Genomic DNA, 19,023 nt, shown 5'->3' with positions numbered 1-19,023 from the left:
TTGCAGTCCTTTTTTGCCGGAAAGAAAGCTCCTCTGTATATCATACTTCCCTTTGCATAGAGGCTTGCATCATGGTGTCACAACCTTTGTAGATAATGGGGAGGAGAAACATTTCCTGATGGCCTCCTCTTTTGCATGAGGTGTGTAAAGGCAACATATCCTTCAACCTGCCCTTTGTACTCTGTGAATGTAAATACGGAGATCCAGATCTCATCTCCTCACCATGTGTGTGTTGCATTTTGTTCAGTACTGATGGGATAATCAGGGACTGACATTAAAAGGCATTGCCCATTATAGGCTAACAACTATGTGGATCTCCTTCAATCAGATTATGTAAGTCTCTTCTGAGATAGCTAGTAGGATATGTTAGCATCCAGCAACTATAATTATTGATACCATTCACTAGCTGGAACAAATCAATCTTTATCCTCCATTGCATAACACAGGCTGTTTCCAAGCTTCATAGGTGGAGTATTTTTTAAAAAATCCATACGCAAAAAGAAGCGTAATATGACAATAAGATTCTCTAGATATCACCTGGAAAAGGACCACAACTCAGTGGCAGAGCACATCCTTCACATGCAAAAGGTCCCAGGTTCAATCCATTTCCAGATAAGATTGGAAAAGTCATTGCTGGAGACATTACTGAGCTAGATGGACTAATAGCCTGACTTAGTATAATGCAGTTTAGATGCAACTCTTAGGGTGCAACCCTATGCGATGACCATAAGCTCAGAGGCTTACGGACATCCTATACTGGATGGGAGGAGTGATGGAGGTGATCTTCATATCCCCAGTAGATGAGGGCGAGGGGGGTCGCAGCACTGTTTCCAACTTTGGATCTTGGAATCCAAACTATTCTATAGTTCTTAAGACTCTGCCTAGGTCTCAGCAATTTCCTTGAGCAGGCAAACTTCTAGTGGCAGCAGTAATAGGGTGACCATATGAAAAGGAGGACAGGGCTCTTGTATCTTTAACAGTTGCATGGAAAAGGGAATTTCAGCAGGTGTCATTTGTATATATGGGGAACCTGGGGAAATTTCCTCTTCATCTCTACATTTAAAGCTGCAGGTACCCTGCCCTCTTTTAAATCTGGTCACTCTAGCATAGCTCCTGTAGCTTTAACTGTTGTGATGAAGATGGAATTTCACCAGGTTTTCCATATATACAAATAAAACCTCCTGAAATTCCATTTTTATGCAACTGTTAAAGATACAGGAGCCCTGTCCTCCTTTTCATATGGTCACCCTAAGCAGTAACAAGGAGGAAGTGCCATCAGTGAGTTCTTCATGTATTTTTCAGCATCAGTGCCTCCAAGATTCCCTTGTTGGTCAATGCTGCCTAGAGTATCTTATACTCCCTTAAGCATTCTGAGTTAGCGGGGAGAAGCTAGAATGTGGTTAGGAAAAGCTTGCAGTGGAGAGGCGCTGATGGGAAAATGTACATTGATTAGACAAGCGTGACATATTTGAAGTGTGCGCTCACTGCTAATTTTCCACTGCCCCAAGATAAGATATCACTGAAATTGCACTGCACCTTGATAATTTTTCAACAGAAAAGCAGGTGAAGGGGAATCCATGCTAAGTGTTAATTTTAAGGCTAAGATGAACCTATTCAGACGACACGCTAAATCACAGTGGTTGAGCATCTTGAGCTAAACATTATCACTTAGTGTGTCATGTGAACCATTCCCAACCATGCTGGTTACATAGCCACGGCTTAAGCATACTCACTAACCATTTGCTGCAAAAGGGTTAGTGGACTAACTATCGCTTAGCGTGTCATCTGAACAGACCCAGTGTTGAATAAAAGGAAGGCGCCTTTTAATATTATATCACAGATGTCAGAGGTTGGCTTTTATTCTGTGTTTTCCCTCCCAATTCTGAAAGGCATAAGGTAAAGGCCCTGCATCTCAGTGAAGACGTTTTGGAAGTCTAAAACACCTTTTGTCATTTTGGGGAGGGGTCTGTGAGCAACACACCCACTTGAGCAGGGGTTCAGTTGAGATATGCTCGTGGGACATAGTTTACATTATACTGCTACTATTCATAGAGATGAATGTACAAAGGATTGCATGAGAACTGGTTGTAAAATCTTTGGTGTAGTTAAAGTTCCAGTATGGGATCTTATCTCACTGCAAACCCACTTTTTGTAGTTCCATCAAACTAGAAAGTATGCAGATGATTACTTCAGCAATACTGAGTTATTGGACAGCAGCAGTTTTACAGTAACATGGAAACTCCATGAAGGCCAATCTGGAACAGTCTGATGAAGAGATTCTCTGAATTAGAGCAAAGGCAGCTAAGCTGGGCCATCTGTTTCCTTAGAGGTCATGTCCATGAGAAAACACAGAGATCTAAAACTAGAGAAAAGACCCCACCCCCACCCACCCCCAAAACCCACTGACTTTAATTCCTGCAACAGCATGATTATGAGTCCACAAGACATTGCCCTTGCAGTTCAAATAAAATAATTATACTTAAATATGAATGCTAGCTAATCAAGCTTTCTAAGAGTGTATTGAGTAGGTTTGTGCATAAGTTCTTACTGCAGGGATTGCCTCCGAAGAAGCTGATACTGGCTTCTGCAAACTGAATTTAAGTGATGGCATACTGAAAGCAAAATTCAGCAAGTGCATGTTACTTGCTCGGCATGTGCTGGATGTAACTGGGAGATGAGATGAGCACCATTTTTCACATGGCGATCATGCACTGAAATGGCCACAAGAACAGGGCCTAAAATAGCAAAACTGCAGAGCATTCAAGTGCTTTGAAGTATGAGGGCAGAAGAATCTTTACTTCCCTCGAGTGGGGAAGAATCTCCTCCATCCTAAATTCAGTAAATTCCCTATAAGAAACCAAGTGCCACTGTATAAGATTAAAGCTTTCCCCTAAAAAGAATAAGTTATTAATGGCTTTGCTGGATCTGATAAGGCCTTTAATAGAACTCTATGAAATGAGCATGCTTGTCAAGTTAGTTCAATTGTGCCAATCATTTGTCAGCATAATATTTACAGCCTCTAACCCCTAGCAAAAAGAGCTGGCCAGTTATCGTGTATGTGAAAGCTGGTTTTAAGATGCTAATCTGCCCTGTTAATGACCTGAATTCTCAAGCCCCATGAGCTTTTGCTAGGTACATTTCCAACTAGGTCAACTTTACTTCTGTGCTAGCACATTGCAAAGCTCGCAGACAGGAATTCAGGAAATAACACAAAGCTACATTTTATTTAAGTGACCTGAGTTAGTTTTTAATGACGTTTTTCAGTGGAACATCAATTATGAACAAATGAAGATATTTTCCAGACTGAGTCCCCACCCTTTATTTCTAGCTTATGGTGTTTTAAAAGTGCATGGTGTTGTTGTGAAATCACAGTTGCATATTAAGTAGGGTAGCCCCCTAGGATCAAAATAACTTTCATTCCAAGGTTGTTACCACACAGGACTGACAAAGTTTTCTGATGTTAGACAAGTTGTCCCTCCTGTATAGTAGTGCCCGTTCTGCTTCTGAAGCAAATGTGTTGAAAATAATCTATTGCAGGCTTGTCCAAATTGTAGTGTGCATGTGAATTGGGACATCATAATGAGTTCATTACATAGCTTTAGAAAAACACAGGAAACAATGAGTGTTGAGAAATATGTCTGTGAAGATAAAAGAAAATTATTACAAGCTTGTCTGGAGGTGGTACCTAACCCCTGTAAAATAAAATAAAATAAATAAGATGAATTCAGCAACATGCTGGAGAGGTTGTCAAGAGAAAGGAACATATTTACATATGTGGTGGGAATGTGAATTTGTACAAAAATTATGGAAAATGGTGTTTAAAGAGATAAAAAAAAATTAGGAATGGAGATTGAAGAGACACCTATAGTGGCATTGTTATCAGTGTATGGAGAATTGAATTGTAATCAAGAGACAAAAGAATTGATAACGAATTTGTTAACAGCAGCCAGATTAATGATATCTAGGAACTGGAAGGTTCAAGGGAATTGTCATATAGAAGATTGGTACAAAGAAATATGGGATATTGCTATTAATGATAAACTAACATGTAACATAAAAGTTAGAAGAGGATGATAAAAACGAATGATTTTGAAGGAATATGGAAACAGTTTTTAGAATTTGTATTATTAAAGGGGAGAGGGAAAACACCCCCAGAAGAAGTAATGAGATTTTGGAAATATGAATAAGATTCCATGGTTGGAGGGAGCACATTTATGTTAATTATGATTATGTTAGGAGAATTAAGTTAGAATATATGTTTAACAAATTGTTTACTTTGTATTATTATGTATTACGTGGTATTGTTTTACATTGTATTGTTGTATAAATAATAATAATAATAATAATACAAAAACACAGGAATAATTTCTGAGGATGCTGTAGATACATGCCTTTGCCTTTTAACATTTTGGCTGCATGGTGGGAACAGAGGAGCCTGTGAAGAGAAGCAGGAAGTGGAATGGGCATTGTGATATGTTTCCTGGACTGATGGGGAAGGAAAAGAAGTTATTTATTTATTTATTTATTTATTTAAGTATTTTTATGCCGCCATTCAGCCAAAAAAGGCTCTCATGGCGGCTTACAAAAGTATTTCTTGACAGTCCCTGCCCACAGGCTTACAATCTAAAAGACATGTATGGCACAAACTGCAGGAAGGCTGAAGCAACTATCCCAAAGGCCTCGTGTGTGGAATCCTATGCATGTATAGACGGGGAGAAAACCTCCTACAACTCTCAGCATGGCTGACCGGGACATACTGGGAGTTTTAGGACATTTTTAGACAGATTGTGTCCTAAGTAAAGCATTTTAACAAATGTGTCAGATTTGTAATTACTGTATATTATTATTATTATTATTATTATTATTATTATTATTATTTGACTGTCAGTCTGCATGAGGCACTAGAATCAGCTGACTCTAAAAAGCTTCTGTGGATTTAAATTTCACTTCCTCCCCTCCCCCAGTGTAATGAATTAGGTAGATTACACATAGAAAAACCTAGATACGTGTAACGGATTAGTCTCGCTTCACACTGGAGGTACTTAGAGTCATAGCAAGGGCCTGGAAATCTTGGTACTTAACTGTGTGCTCTGATTGGTAGCTAATACTGTTTCATTCCATTATCATTGATCATATTATATGTATATAACTATAGTGTTGTGGACGGGTAGTGATAGTGAATCTGAATTTACATTGAACCCATTCAGCAGGAACTTTTTTCTTCGTGTTAAAATGATTGAGCTGTGGCACTAAATGATAAGATAAAAAATGCATCTACACAGTAACTTTCTGTAATAAAATGAATGGCGTCTTGGGATAAATGAAAATTTATGTGGGTATATGTCCTCTAGCTTTTCCTCAAAGTATTCAGGTTTTGTCATAGAGATGACGAAATATCAGAATAAATCCATATTAATTACCCCCCTGTAGCTGTGCATTGCCTCTCTCTTTTATTTTCGACTATACTTGTGGTTATAAGGCAAAAATCTATTTAGCAAAGAAGCTGTGGTTTAATTTTTATTGGAACCTCATGACTCACCCAATTGGCCAAGTAGAGTCTTCTAAAGTAATTAAAGAAACGCCCATGAAATAGTATTCCTATTAGCTTGACTCCTATTCCTGGCAAATTGCATGTAAATGAATGGCATAAAACATCATGCTTTAGTGAGACAGTGCTATACATTAGTTTATATTGTGGTATGGTACTTTAGCACTTCCTAATGAGTAATTTGGAAAGTGAGGCTTAGAAGATGCTATTTTGCACGTGGAATGGTTTAGAAATTGGCACCAAAGAGCTATAATTAATGGGAAGAGGTTAGAATTGGTCTTCCACTGGGTCTGTCTTAAAAGCTTTGAAGGAAAGTCTACACAAGCTTCTTCCAAGAATGCTTTTTAGGTACAGAGAATTTAATTCAACTCAACCTTGGTGCAGGATGTGCTGTTGAGTCTGTTGAGTCCACTCCTATGGCATGATAAGTGATTCATTAGTTATATGACTTGAAATATGCAAATAGACAGTGGCCCTCAGTACTGGATAGGTTCCTTACCATTAATATGTTGCATTTTGAGCACACGTGTACATTAATGACTTTTGTGCATTTTCTTGAATGCATTAGTTATGAACCACCACTGGTTTAGCACCCCCTGGATGACTAATTCCCATTATTTGGGGTTTTCTTTTTCACAGGGTCTCAACCCAGCTGACTGTCACAATATTCAGTCTTGCAAAGCTTCTTATTTGTTTATGTCTTTAGGCTAAAGAAGCTTTTACCGCTGCAATCTGTACTTTTGTTCAGTTTCTGAGGGTCAAATGTGTGAAATGAATTGTATATCTGAAGAATCCATTTTTACAAATTCATATATTTTAAAAATGCACTGAACAAAGAAGTTAGTAGAGCATAATCTTTCATGACGCTGATCATTGCTGGCATTCTCAGAATGTGGCCCACTGATATTTAACTTGTACAGACCTTGGGCATCCAGGTGGATTCAATAGCCCTTGCAAGCTAATCCGTTTAAGACCTTAATCTCATTTGCAGTTCAAACTGGGCATGCCAGGAAACATGTTGTTTTTGAAGAGTATGCACATGAGGTGGATACCAAAAAAAGCAAGTGCCATGTGACTGATAACTCTCTGTAGATGGAAGAACCTTCATAGGTTTTAGCTGATACAAGTTTATTTAAAAAAATAGGAAACGGCTGCTGCTGCTGAATATATATTTGAGGTCAGTGTAAGTATTACTTCTTGCTAGCATGAGCTCTCTAACAGTTGTTGCACATTCTGCTGCCCCTTACGCCTGGAATGCTCTTCCAGAACGCTTGAGAACTACAAACTCAATCACAGCTTTCAAAACTCAGCTAAAAACCTTTCTGTTCCCTATAGCTTTTAAATATTGAGTTTGTTCTGACTCTATACTGTTTAGCTTCACCCTACCCAGTGCCTGTTTACACTTCCCTGTGCCTGTTTGCATTCTCTTTCCCTCCTTATTGTTTACTACAACTTTATTAGATTGTAAGCCTATGCGGCAGGGTCTTGCTATTTACTGTGTAATCTGTACAGCACCATGTACATTGATGGTGCTATATAAATTATTATTATTATTATTATTATTATTAATAATAATAATAATAATAATAATAATAATAGTTGTTAGGTAATATCTATATATTTTTTAAAACAAAGGGGACAATAGTTTGGTTCTGACAACTGTGTAGAAGGCCCAGGGAGGTCATTTCCCTATGGATCTACATCTAACTATCTTTAGAGAGAGTAGAGAATTTCCAGGAATTCAACACTACCTTGCTTGGGGCTTTGTTGGTTCCCCTTGAAAGCAGATCACTGGGGGCTTTTTATAAGATCTGGTTTATTCACAAATATAGAGGTTGAGCACAGGTGGAGGCAGAGCTTTACCATTCCAACAAATAGGGTGGAAAATCCATTGGTTCCCAGTCAGATCTCCAGTACCCCAAGGTGCTGTTACTTTTCAGAATTCAAAAACCAGCATTCTGGCTCTGTATGACCCAAACTGCTCCCTGTTCTTCACATAGACAACAGATTACAACATTCCTTATCTGGGAGTGGGAAAGAAAGGCATCTCCTGTCAAACTGGTTTGACCACATTAGCAGACACTTGCCCAACCTCAGTTTTGTATGACTGGGAACTAATTGCAAAGTTGGAAGGCACCCATCTAACCCCAGTCTCATAACAATGGGCGAGTTCTCACATTATGACAAGCCAACCTGAAAACAAACCATGATGTTTAATCCATCAGTAAACCACGCTACTACCATTAGACAATCTTGTGTCCTTGGTTTGCTATGGTTTGTTTCACCTTTGGTTCTCCTGCCTACTTCTGGCACATATTCCAGTGTCCTTTTATTTTATTTATTTATTGTTGCATTTCTATCCCGCCTTTTTTCCTCCAAGGAACGCAAGGCGGTGTACATAATTCTGCTCCTCTCCATTTTATCCTCACAACAGCAAATCTGTGAGGTAGGCTGTGACTGGCCCAAGTTACCCACTAGGTTTTCATGGCCGAGTGGGAACTGGAACCCGGATCTCCCAACTCCCAGTCCAACACTTTAGCCACTAGACCACACTGGTGAAGTGCTTTGTCAAATCTGTTCCATCTGCATTTTACGGATTGTCAGGCATCTTTCTTTTCTTTTTTTTACTTCCCAAAATTGTACGCAAATTTATTCATATCAGAACATCCCCCCCCCCCAAAAAAATAGGCTAAACCATGAACATGCAGATTTTGTGGGGATTTGCACCTTTAAACTTTTTCCCCACTTTTGGGGAGATTTGTGCAAACTCATATTAACTAATGTGCATTAGTTAATGTGCATTTGCACAGAAGCACATTAGTTAATGTACATTTGTGCAAATCTCACCAAAAGTTTTTTTAAAAAAGTTTTGAAAAGCACAACCCCACCCCACCCCGGAAACACCCCCTGCATTTTCACACTTTACCCTATGGGGGGGGAAATCTTTGTTTCCCCCCCATACAACTAAATATGTGTTCAATTCCGGAAAATAATAAAAGAAAATGGACTGCAAATTTGGGGGAAATTTACATAAATTTCACAGTCAGTCAGTGCTCAGTTTGCACAATTCTCCTGTTCACACAGACCAAGCATCAATCACACACACAAATGAGAATTGGGCACACAGGTGTTGCCACACTGACGCACAGCTAGTGAGACTGCAAGACATCAAGGGAAGTGGTCAGGTTCTCTGCCGCTCTTGCCTAGCATCTCTGTACATTGATGGTGCTATATAAATAAATAAACAAATAAATAAATAAATAAATAAATAAATAATACCCTCTTTGGTACAAGCCATTGTACCAGCTTCTCACATCATGACAAGCTACTCTGAAAACAAGCCACCCTGAACAACAAGCCATGTTCTCAGGCTTGTGTGTGGTTAACAAACCATGCTGAAACTATAGTGCCAGCTTCAGATATCACAGCAAACTTTTTTTGAAACAAACAACACCAAGAGTCCACCATGGGTTGTTGTGTGAACCAGGTCAATATGTGTTTTCCACCTTTCCATAACAGGTTCTGCCTGCAAAAAAAGATTGCTTATTACTCTCTAACATTGCAGTATAGGAATTTATTGTTAGATGTCCCAGACCCTAATATATTGCTAACTACTTTTAGAGGAATGTGTCTTTGAGAGTGAAACATGATACACAAGGTTTTGTTTACATGTTTTGCTGTGGATGGGGGAGAATCCATCAATGGCAAACTGAGAATGTGTGTTTCTTTTCTTTTTGTGAATATGTCCACTTTCTTTTAATGAACACACACAAGAGCTGGTCAGTTGCTCACCTCCTTAGGTGACCCTTTCAGCAAATTTGCTTAGAGGAAAAGCTGGCAAACGTTTGGAAAGTGCGAGAGAAGGAAAAGGGGAATGTCTCATTCAAGGTTTGGAGCATCTGGTTTTTTAAAAAATCTGGGTTCCAGAAATGTAACTCAAAAAACAAACAAATGCCATTATCATCTAAGGCTCGCCTGGCACCAACATTGTTATCTTTTTGGCGCCAGGGCAAGACTTTTCTCTTCTCCCAGGCATTTTAACATTTTAACAGCATTTAACAACATTAAGTATGTTTTTAATGGACCCCAGAATTGTTGTTTTTAAATGGATACTGTTGTTTTTATACTGTTGATTTTAGGTTTCTGATGGTTTTTTAAAATTTTGTATACTTTTTAATGTTTATCATTTTTAACTGTTGTAAACTGCCCAGAAAGCTTCAGCTATGGGGCAGTATATAAATGTAATAAATAAAATAAAATAAATAAATAAATGCACAGTGTGAAATTCCTCTGCTGGATCATGTAGTTGTTGTGTAGGATTTTTTAAAATTATTTGTACCATTGATGTATTTTTTTGTATTACGTTTTAGTGAATTTGATCTGTGGCTCTTTTCGTTTTTAGCATCTATTACTATCTTTTTAAAATTTATTTGAATGATTTTAGCCAGCTTGGGCATTTGCTATGGAAAGGCTGGGTATAAATGTTTTAATAAAAAAGGAGGCCGTGGCTACACCTAGTGGTCTAGCACGACGGAGGGGGAAGGAACTCACAATTTTATGATCGAGAGATCTCCCCCTCTCTATACACAACATCCTGGGACAAGGAGGATCTCACATCTGACATTTTGTTTTTGTTTTTAAAGGGGAAGGAGTGCTCAACCGGTCAAGCATAAAACGTGTTTGTTTGTTTTTACAAAAAAAACCTTCTGCTCCCCCCACCCTGCTCCCTAGGAGCTCTGTGCCCTGTGCGGGGTTCCTGGCTCCTTGCGGTTACTCGCAAGGAGCCGGGACGAAACTACGACGCCCGGCTACATGTCCTGCGGTCTCAGGATCATCCCGAGACCACGGGGGAAAAGTGGGATTAAAGGCTATGCCAATATCCCAAGGCAAGGGAGGGGTCGTCCCTGCCTGCTCCCGGGATCCCCTGTGTGTCATGTGGATGCACAGGGATCATCCCGGGGCGACCCTCAAGATATCGGCAGGTCTAGCCACGGCTCTTGGTTCCCTTCATGTTGAACCAAATTCATCCTACCCTTTCTTCATCTGGTTTTCCAACAAGATGAATTGGCCCTAAGACTAATACGAGAAGAACAGGAATGGAATCCTGATTTCCAAAATCTGCTGCCATAAAGAAACCCAATAAATTCAAAGCTGTAAGATTAAAATAGTGTTGCCTTTCTTCTTTATAGGGTCACATGATTCCTTCAGCTACTGGGTTGATGAGAAATCTCCTGTGGGGCCAGATCAAGCTACAGCGATCAAACGGATAGCTAAAATTTCTTTGGTGAAGAAGCTAATGAAGAAATGGTCAGTGACACAAAACCTAACATTCAAGGAGCAGCTTGAAGGTGGAATCCGCTACTTTGACCTCCGTGTATCTTCCAAACCAGGTGAACCAGGACAGGAAATCTACTTCATACATGGCTTGTTTGGAATCAAAGTATGGGATGGACTGATGGAGATAAACACCTTCCTAACACATCACCCTAAGGAAGTAATCTTCCTGGATTTCAACCACTTTTATGCTATGGATAACAACCATCATGCGTACCTGATTAGCAGGATCCAAGAGGTATTTGAATCAAGACTCTGCACAAAGGAATGTGTAGAAAGTGTGACATTGCAAAGCCTCTGGGAACAGGAGCAGCAGGTAGGGAAACGCTTCTCTTTTACTGGATTTGGGACCCAATTTCCCAACACACATAATCAGTCTACTGTAATGCATGGCCTTAATGTGTATCAAATGAGCAACAACTGAGTGGCTGTATGCTTGATTTCTGTTTTAGATAAATGGCTTTAATGTGTCTGCTACTCTTCTGAAAGTGTGCCATTTGCGTACCATGTCCTGTGGAATTTAAGCTTGAAAATCTTTCTTCCTGCAATAGTTCCTTTTTTCATGAGATACTGCCATCTCTTACTCCTTCAAGGCAAAGTGCATATGAAGGACAGATATATGTAGCTGTCACTTTTTAGACATGTACTTTATAAACATTTCATAGATATGATTATGAATCTGCCTTCATTTGTACATACAGCTTATTCAGGTTCATATCCAAACCAGGAGACTTAAACATTAGGGGTGTGCACGGACCCGCTTGCTCGCCTGCCCCCCCACTTGCCATGTCCGATGCCCCCTCCGCGCCCCTCCCCCGGCCTTGATCTCCCCACTCTGGCTCTGCTCTTCCTCCCATCTCTCCTGCTGGGTCCGCTCTTCCCCCCCCAGCCCCCATCTCTACCCCCCCCCCGCGATTCCCCCCCAGCCCGATGGGCACAGCAATCCTATGGAGCGCTGTGCCCAGTGCATGGCTTCTCCCAGCTACTCACAAGTAAGCTGCGTAGCCGGGGAAAAGTTGTGGAACCAGCTAGACCTTCCGCAGCCCCGGGTTCAGCCCGGGGCTGCGGAAATACTGGGCCACAAGCGGATCCGGTTATCCCAGGTCAAGGGAGGGTTTAGCCCGGGCTGACCCCGGGATCCCCTGTGCGTCATCTGGACGCACAGGGGTGAGCCCGGGTATCAGCCCGGGCTAAACCCTCATCTAGCAATGGCCCCAAACTGCAAGTAAAAGCATATGTTTCTACCATTGATGAGCTTGTATTAATCACTTATCCCTCAGCTTTCTCTCTCACCTGTAGAATATGGGCGTCATTTTGGTGTATTTGATCAGGTCTTTATGCAGCTCTGCTGAACAGTTTTAGAGTTTGGTCTTAGAATCCCTGATCTGTAGAAAGTTGAATGTAGATTTGTACTTGGATATGCAGACTCATGGCAGGGTGGTGGTGGTGGAATAATTATGCAGCAAATAATTGCCTCTGCCGTGTGAGTCACCATTTTGCATCTGTCTTTGCCCCCACCCTCCAAAAAACACTATTTTGCATTTGTCTCTGGTTGTTGGATCTCTGGATTCTTGTAAAAAATGAAATAGATTCCACGAGTGTGAAGTCTGTCCATGCCTGCTCTAGGTGAGCTCTGAGCTTTTACTAAGATTTGGATTAAAACCTTCCCAGCTCATACTTTTAACCCCTGTGCTTATAACCTCCATGCTAGACTGTTTCATATAAATGCTGGCCTGTTTCACACATAGTTTGTTTATCCATGGTTTGTTGCCCTACCCAGAGTTTGTATGGCAGACTATTGCACAAACCATGGTTTATTTTCTCAACCCCTGACTTGTTTGTTTCCCTCCTCCTTTGCCCGCTCTCCACCTGTGTCCCAAATGTCTTCACGGCATTTCAGTAATGGCATGTAGAGCAGCTGATGTTTTTTACTAGTCTTGACTGCCACCTCTATAGCCTGGCAAAACAATCTATGAACAACCCACAGTTCTGGTTCACAAATAATGACAACCCAAAAAACACAGAGTTCATAACCTGCCATGAGGTCTCTTTCTAGTTTTTTTGAGTTTAACAAACTATGGTTTGTTGCCAACCAGGCCAAGTAACACCAATTGAATTGCTCTCCTATCATCCCCTTGGCCAATATATAGAGAGTGATTTTAGTGTAGGTAGTAGGAATATAACTGAAAAAAGAACAGTTTGGGGAAGTGGTTTCTCATGAACTCTCTCTTTTCAGGTTCTCATTTTCTACCACCATCCTCTCTTTGATGTATACCCCTTTCTGTGGCCGGGGAATAAAATGCCAGCACCATGGGCAAACACAACCAATGTACATAAACTGCTGCAGTTCTTAGAGACCACCCTGGGGGAGCGAACAAAACATGGAACTTTTCATGTTTCTCAAGCTATTCTCACACCGAGGGTCAAAACTATTGCACGGAATCTCATCCGTGGCCTGAAAAACACACTTGTTCACAGGTAAGTGCCCAATTTAGCTTTCTCTGGGAACCTGTTGATTTGCTGTTATTATTATTACTTGACAATGCATATAATAATAACCAAGGAACATTGGCTATACCTCGTGCCCAAATGCTTATAAACTGATTAAACAAATTAGTCTATAAATTGACTGAGGGTGCAATACTCTGCTCCCTGGGAGGACATAGGAAACTGTGACTATCCCCCTCCATGAATGGAGGTCGGCTGAAGATCCCTCTCATTGGCCAGAGACAGAAATCTCTGCCATTATGGCTGTGCTGCCAGCAGTGTTTTACAGGTGATGCCTCGGACCGGCAATAGTCTGTTCTACCTATGGAAGGGAAAACAGCAACATAGTGTACCCACACTCCTTTTTCTGCTGCCACCAGATGGAAATCTCACATTTTTCTCTGTCCCTCTGGCCGCTTCTATCAAACCATCAGAGTCTCAGTTATCTACCTTAGGAATGGTGGGGGTTGGTGTTAGAAGTGGGGTGGAGATCCCCAAAACTACAAGAAGACTCCACAAAGCTTCCAATAACAATGTTTACATTTTACTAAAGGAAAACTGAATAGGAAAACGTTTTAAAATTTGAATGGATATAGACATGTACAGCAGACACAAAAACCATGTGAGCGATAGGGTAACAAAACAGCCAGTAATCCAACTCACCTAGCTAGACAGTGTCCCTATTTTATCCGAGATCTTTATCCAATCAATATCTTATTGTCATTGGTCCAGTTTTCTCAATCATTTTTTCCATTTACAGCAGCTGTGACTCCTTATTTCCTCTGGGCTTCCTTCCTTCCTTTTTTCTTTCTTGCTGTCTTTTACCTTTTCTCTCCTCCTCCTCCTCCTCCTCCTCTTCTTCTTTCTCTGCCTTACACTTTTATCTGTTAAAATTCTTTTCTCTCTCACACACACAAACCCTAACTAATCAAGAGGGTAGTTTCTTGTTCATTTCTTCAATCTACACCAAGCTACTCATCTACACCAAGCAGATATTCCACTACAAAAGTGGTATGAAAGTGGTATATAAAAGGCAGGAGCCACACTACTGCTTTGTAGTGGTATTGAAGTGCACTGACAACTGTTGGGGCCCACTGACACATACTATATACTGCTTTCATACCACTTTCATAGTATTATATCCTGCTTGGTGTAGATGTGTCCTGGGCCCCAACAGTTGGGGTTTACCACTATAAAGCAGTAGTGTAGATCCTACAGTGCACTTCAATACTGCTTTAAAGTAGTAGTGTGGCTCCTGCCTTTTATATACCACTTTCATACTGCTTTCATAGTGGAATATCCTGCTTGATGAGCCCTCAGTTTTTACTTTGTGAGTTAATACCATTTTTTCTGTCTGTCTCCCTCATGAATAATTTTCCTTATTTACTTATAAATAAAGAACTCAGGACTAATTCCCATTGAATTCAATGAGGCTTACTTCTAAGGAGGTGTGTTTAGGATGGGAACCTTAATAAACTGAAATGAAGTCGAACTTAATTTTCTGAAATTTATCCCTGTTTACTCCTTCTCCACCCCCCCCCCCACACACACCTGCATAATCTTAAATCTGGGGGTAGGGGGGCTATCTTTTACCAAATAAGAGAAGTCCATAGAGAATATTGTCCCTAAAGAAAAGTCGATCATTTATTTATTCATCAATTTAATTTTTATGTTTCATTATCACACAATAGCTGAACCTCTCTGAGCATTTCACAACAATTAAAATAATTTTGCATCAATTTTGTTTAGAAATTGAATCTGATCAAGTTGCTTCACTATCAAAGCTAAAATCTGTCAAGGTATACTGATGGTGACAGAGGTTCCAGCTCTGTGCCAAAATGCCTTGTTTTATTTTACTGAAATAGGTGCACTTAAACTTAACTGGCTGTGTTCTACTTGTGCGCTCAGACAAAAGGTGTTACTGCAGGAAGCTGCTGCCACCTACAGACCAAAATAAGTAATGTAGCTCCCTTTTCTCCTGAACATGTTACATACTTATGGATAGATGACGGTAACAATAGTCTAGTGATCGCTTTCATTTTATTCCTTAATTAACTTATAAAACTTAAGATAACCAATTAATACTTTAATTGATCACAGCAGTTAATCTATGGGAGCTTATGGTGACCATATGAAAAGGAGGACAGGGCTCCTGTATCTTTAATAGTTGAATAGAAAAGGGAATTTCATAGAATCATAGAATAATAGAGTTGGAAGGGGTCTATAAGTCCATCAAGTCCAACCCCCTGCTCAATGCAGGAATCCACCCTAAAGCGTACCTATAGAATCAGCAGGTGTCATTTGAATGCATGCAGCACCTGGTGAAATTCCCTCTTCATCACCACAGCTACAGCTGCAGGAGTCCTGCCATCTTTTATATCTGGTCACTCTAGAGTGATGAAGAGGGAATTTCACCAGGAGCTGCACACGTACAGATGACACCTGCTGAAATTCCCATTTCTATACAACTGTTAAAGATACAGGAGCCCTGTCCTCCTTTCCATATGGTCACCCTATTAGAGCTTACAATGCCAGTTGTATTAGTGTATCAAGTAACTAACTATAGTTGTAACAACTAGACATATGCTTAATTTTAAAAGCAAAATTATACATAGATTTTTGAATATTCAATATAGAAATGTCATTCTCTTTACCACCATGATGCTCCACTGTTGTTTTCCAAAGTTGTTTTGCTTCACAACAGCTTTCCCCAACCTGGTGTTCTTTAGATGTATTGGGATATGCTATAACTGGAGAGCACTAAATTGGTGTTCTACAGTAATAAGACACTAGAAGGTGCTAACGTGCTGTTTTCCCTTTCTCATGAGCAAATGTGCTTGAGATAATTGATCTTAAGTCTTACAAAACTGTGTATTGTGTTTAATAACAAAAATGGTTTTTTTTAAAAAAAAAAAGCAATTAGGGGTTATCACCCTCATCCCAGTCACAAGTGATATAAAAATATGTTTTTACAAAGAGCAAAAATTGCGTACTCTTTCTACTGGCCAAGTATAATTTCTTTGGCTTAGCTTTTTGTTCTGTAATTCCTCATTCTCACCCTCCTACGGTCTGGATGAAAATTGCTGGCTGAAAATGTGCCTATAAATGCAAGCCAAATGTGTACATTATGGCCCAAATAACGTTTAGCTTGCATGGAAGGAGGTTTTGAGGAGTAGGAGGGAGGTACAAGTGCATGTTGAACTTTTGTAAGCCATAGCTGCAAAACTTGCTAATAGATAGAACTTAGTTGTACAGCCTCTTTAATAGAGAATTAGGGTGGTTCCAGACAAGCAGTATGTGCTGTTACCACTCAGAAGTCATGGTGCAGCTATTCTGTCTTTTTCTCCTTAACGAGGAGTGCTGATCTTCCTTTAGACCAGGGGTGGTTAACATGCAGCCTGTGAGCTGAATGCAGCCCCCACCAACTTTTTTTTTTGTGGCCCTCCACCAGTCACCAAAATTCAGTGACACTGCAGTGACAAGAGTCTGAATAGGGAACAAAGACCCGAGAGCACCCTGTTCCATGAGCTCCACTCCACTTACAGAACTCTGGATCCAAGCTAGTGTGATCTTTAATTAAATAGAATGTTATATTCATAATGTCCAGTGTTTGTTGTTTATTCGTTCAGTTGTTTCCGACTCTTCGTGACTTCATGGACCAGCTGACGCCAGAGCTTTCTGTTGGCCGTTGCCACCCCCAGCTCCCCCAAGGTCAAGTCTGTCACCTCCAGAATATCATCCATCCATCTTGCCCTTGGTCGGCCCCTCTTCCTTTTGCCTTCCATTATGTACAGGATGCAATGTGCTTCATGTGCTTAATGAAGGATTACGTTACATTTTCCCTTTCTTTTCCCTTTAGAAATCTTCCTCTGATTCTGAACTGGGTGAAGTCACAGAAACCAGGCAGCATGGGCGTTAACATCATTACATCAGACTTTGTGGAGCTAGTTGACTTTGCAGCTACCGTAATTGCATTAAATGACCTCCTTTTAGAAGAGAATAAATCCTGACTTTTTGGAATTTTTTTTTCCATTTCATCCAAAGTTTACTTTGCCTCAGTTTTAACGTGGAAAGATCATCCAGCCATATCAATAACTTTATTTCAAGACTCCAGTCTCCACACACCAATTTTGCTCTTTTACACAGTATGGAAGCATAAAATCACACATGCTGACTTGACTGCACAGTTCTGAGTGGTCCTATGCAGCCTGGCTTTCTGCACATATGGCTGTTCCGCGTACATCTGCTGAAATACAGGATGTGATGCTGGCTGGCCGACTTGGAGGCTGGACACTTCGACACATGTAAACAATTAGCAGAGGCCTCTCCGTGGACTTGTTGAGTGTGTGCATCCTGCTGTTACAAAACCCAGGACTCCAGCTCTAAGTATAATTATTGATCTCTAAGCTCAAATTTACCAGACTAGTCAAATGATTTCCTCTCTTGGCTATGTATGTGCTGCTCTTTTCCCTTCTATTGTACTGTATGTTAAGCTACCTCGGTCACTTTTTTAAAAAACAAAAGGAAAAAGAGTATCTCTATTGTTCATTGTGACCTTTCGTAAATCTATTACTGTGTATGATTTTTCTTTTATAGTTCATTGTAAGATATAAATGTTTATATCATTTATAGCAAGTCTCCTTTTTTAAACTTGAACTTGCATTTTAATTTATTTTGATAGTTGGTAAATTCAGTGTAATGGAGGATAAAGATGGGTGCTTTTAATTGCAATAATATTTATTTTGTAAAGGTTTTGTTGCATCTTGGAGAACCACTTCTGAGAAGTGAGAGGCTATGTCAGTATAACACTGGGCCAATTCTGACATAATGTGTCAGCAGAATGTCTCACAATGGAAGATTATCAGTGAAAAATGGCATACCAGAATGCAACCTGTACATTTTGTAGGAAATGTTAATGGAATAATTCCCAAATCGAATGCCAAGTTACACTAGTGACTAGTGATTATGGCTACAATCCTATACTAATTTACCTGTAAGTCCCACTGAGCTCAATGAGAATTGTGTCTGAGTTGCACAAGATTGCAGCCTATATTAATGAATTTATGCATCTCTGTGCTTCCAGCCTCCTCTGGGAGAAGGTAATTCTGTTGTGTGTTTTGCAGCATGTGTGACTGAACCATTCAATTACTCCTCATAAAGAAATGCAACAAATTTGCTACTGTCAGAGGAGTTTGTCTGTTGCATCTTATTGCTGTTTACTTAACTCCTACCAATCCAAAAATAATCCCCAGATCAGAAGGTATGGCCTTCTCTGAGGGTGTGTAATCCTTAGTCTTGCAGTTCCTGAGAGTGAGCCTTTTCTGCTGTAAGAGTGACCCATGCATCCAATTCAATTTGGAGCCATGTATCCCAGCAGCCACCACAGCAGGAATCAGGTCATTCTGGATGCTGTAGCAAACGTGCAGCGATCTCAACCATAGAGAAAGTCCATGCTGGCTAGAGCGCTGCCAGAACCCTAATCATGGGGAACCCAACAGATGAAAAAGCCACTGTGTGACCTTTTAACCCCATTGCAGAGGGTGGCACCCAGGGGTGGTTAAAGTAGCCATTGTGGTTGAGGTTCACCCACACACAAACAACACGCTAAGCCACCATAGTTAACTCAAAAACACAAATCACTGTGGCTTAGCATG

The 19,023-nt window shown here is 40.3% G+C and overlaps 1 protein-coding gene across 1 annotated transcript in view; it reads left to right on the top strand.

Moving 5' to 3' along the window:
* PLCXD2 (phosphatidylinositol specific phospholipase C X domain containing 2) overlaps window positions 1-17,914 on the top strand; it is a 28,105-nt gene extending 10,191 nt beyond the window's left edge. The window contains exons 2-4 of the mRNA XM_063127619.1: window positions 10,738-11,198; window positions 13,119-13,360; window positions 17,229-17,914. Coding sequence (XP_062983689.1) covers window positions 10,738-11,198; window positions 13,119-13,360; window positions 17,229-17,379 — 854 coding nt within the window. The 3' untranslated portion in view covers window positions 17,380-17,914. The remainder of the gene's footprint in view (window positions 1-10,737; window positions 11,199-13,118; window positions 13,361-17,228) is intronic.
* The last annotated feature ends 1,109 nt before the right edge of the window (window positions 17,915-19,023 follow it).

Source organism: Elgaria multicarinata, chromosome 5, assembly GCF_023053635.1.
Source record: "Elgaria multicarinata webbii isolate HBS135686 ecotype San Diego chromosome 5, rElgMul1.1.pri, whole genome shotgun sequence".
NCBI lineage: Eukaryota > Metazoa > Chordata > Lepidosauria > Squamata > Anguidae > Elgaria > Elgaria multicarinata.
Note: the sequence above shows the minus strand (reverse complement) of the source record. Positions and strands in the feature narration are given on the sequence as shown.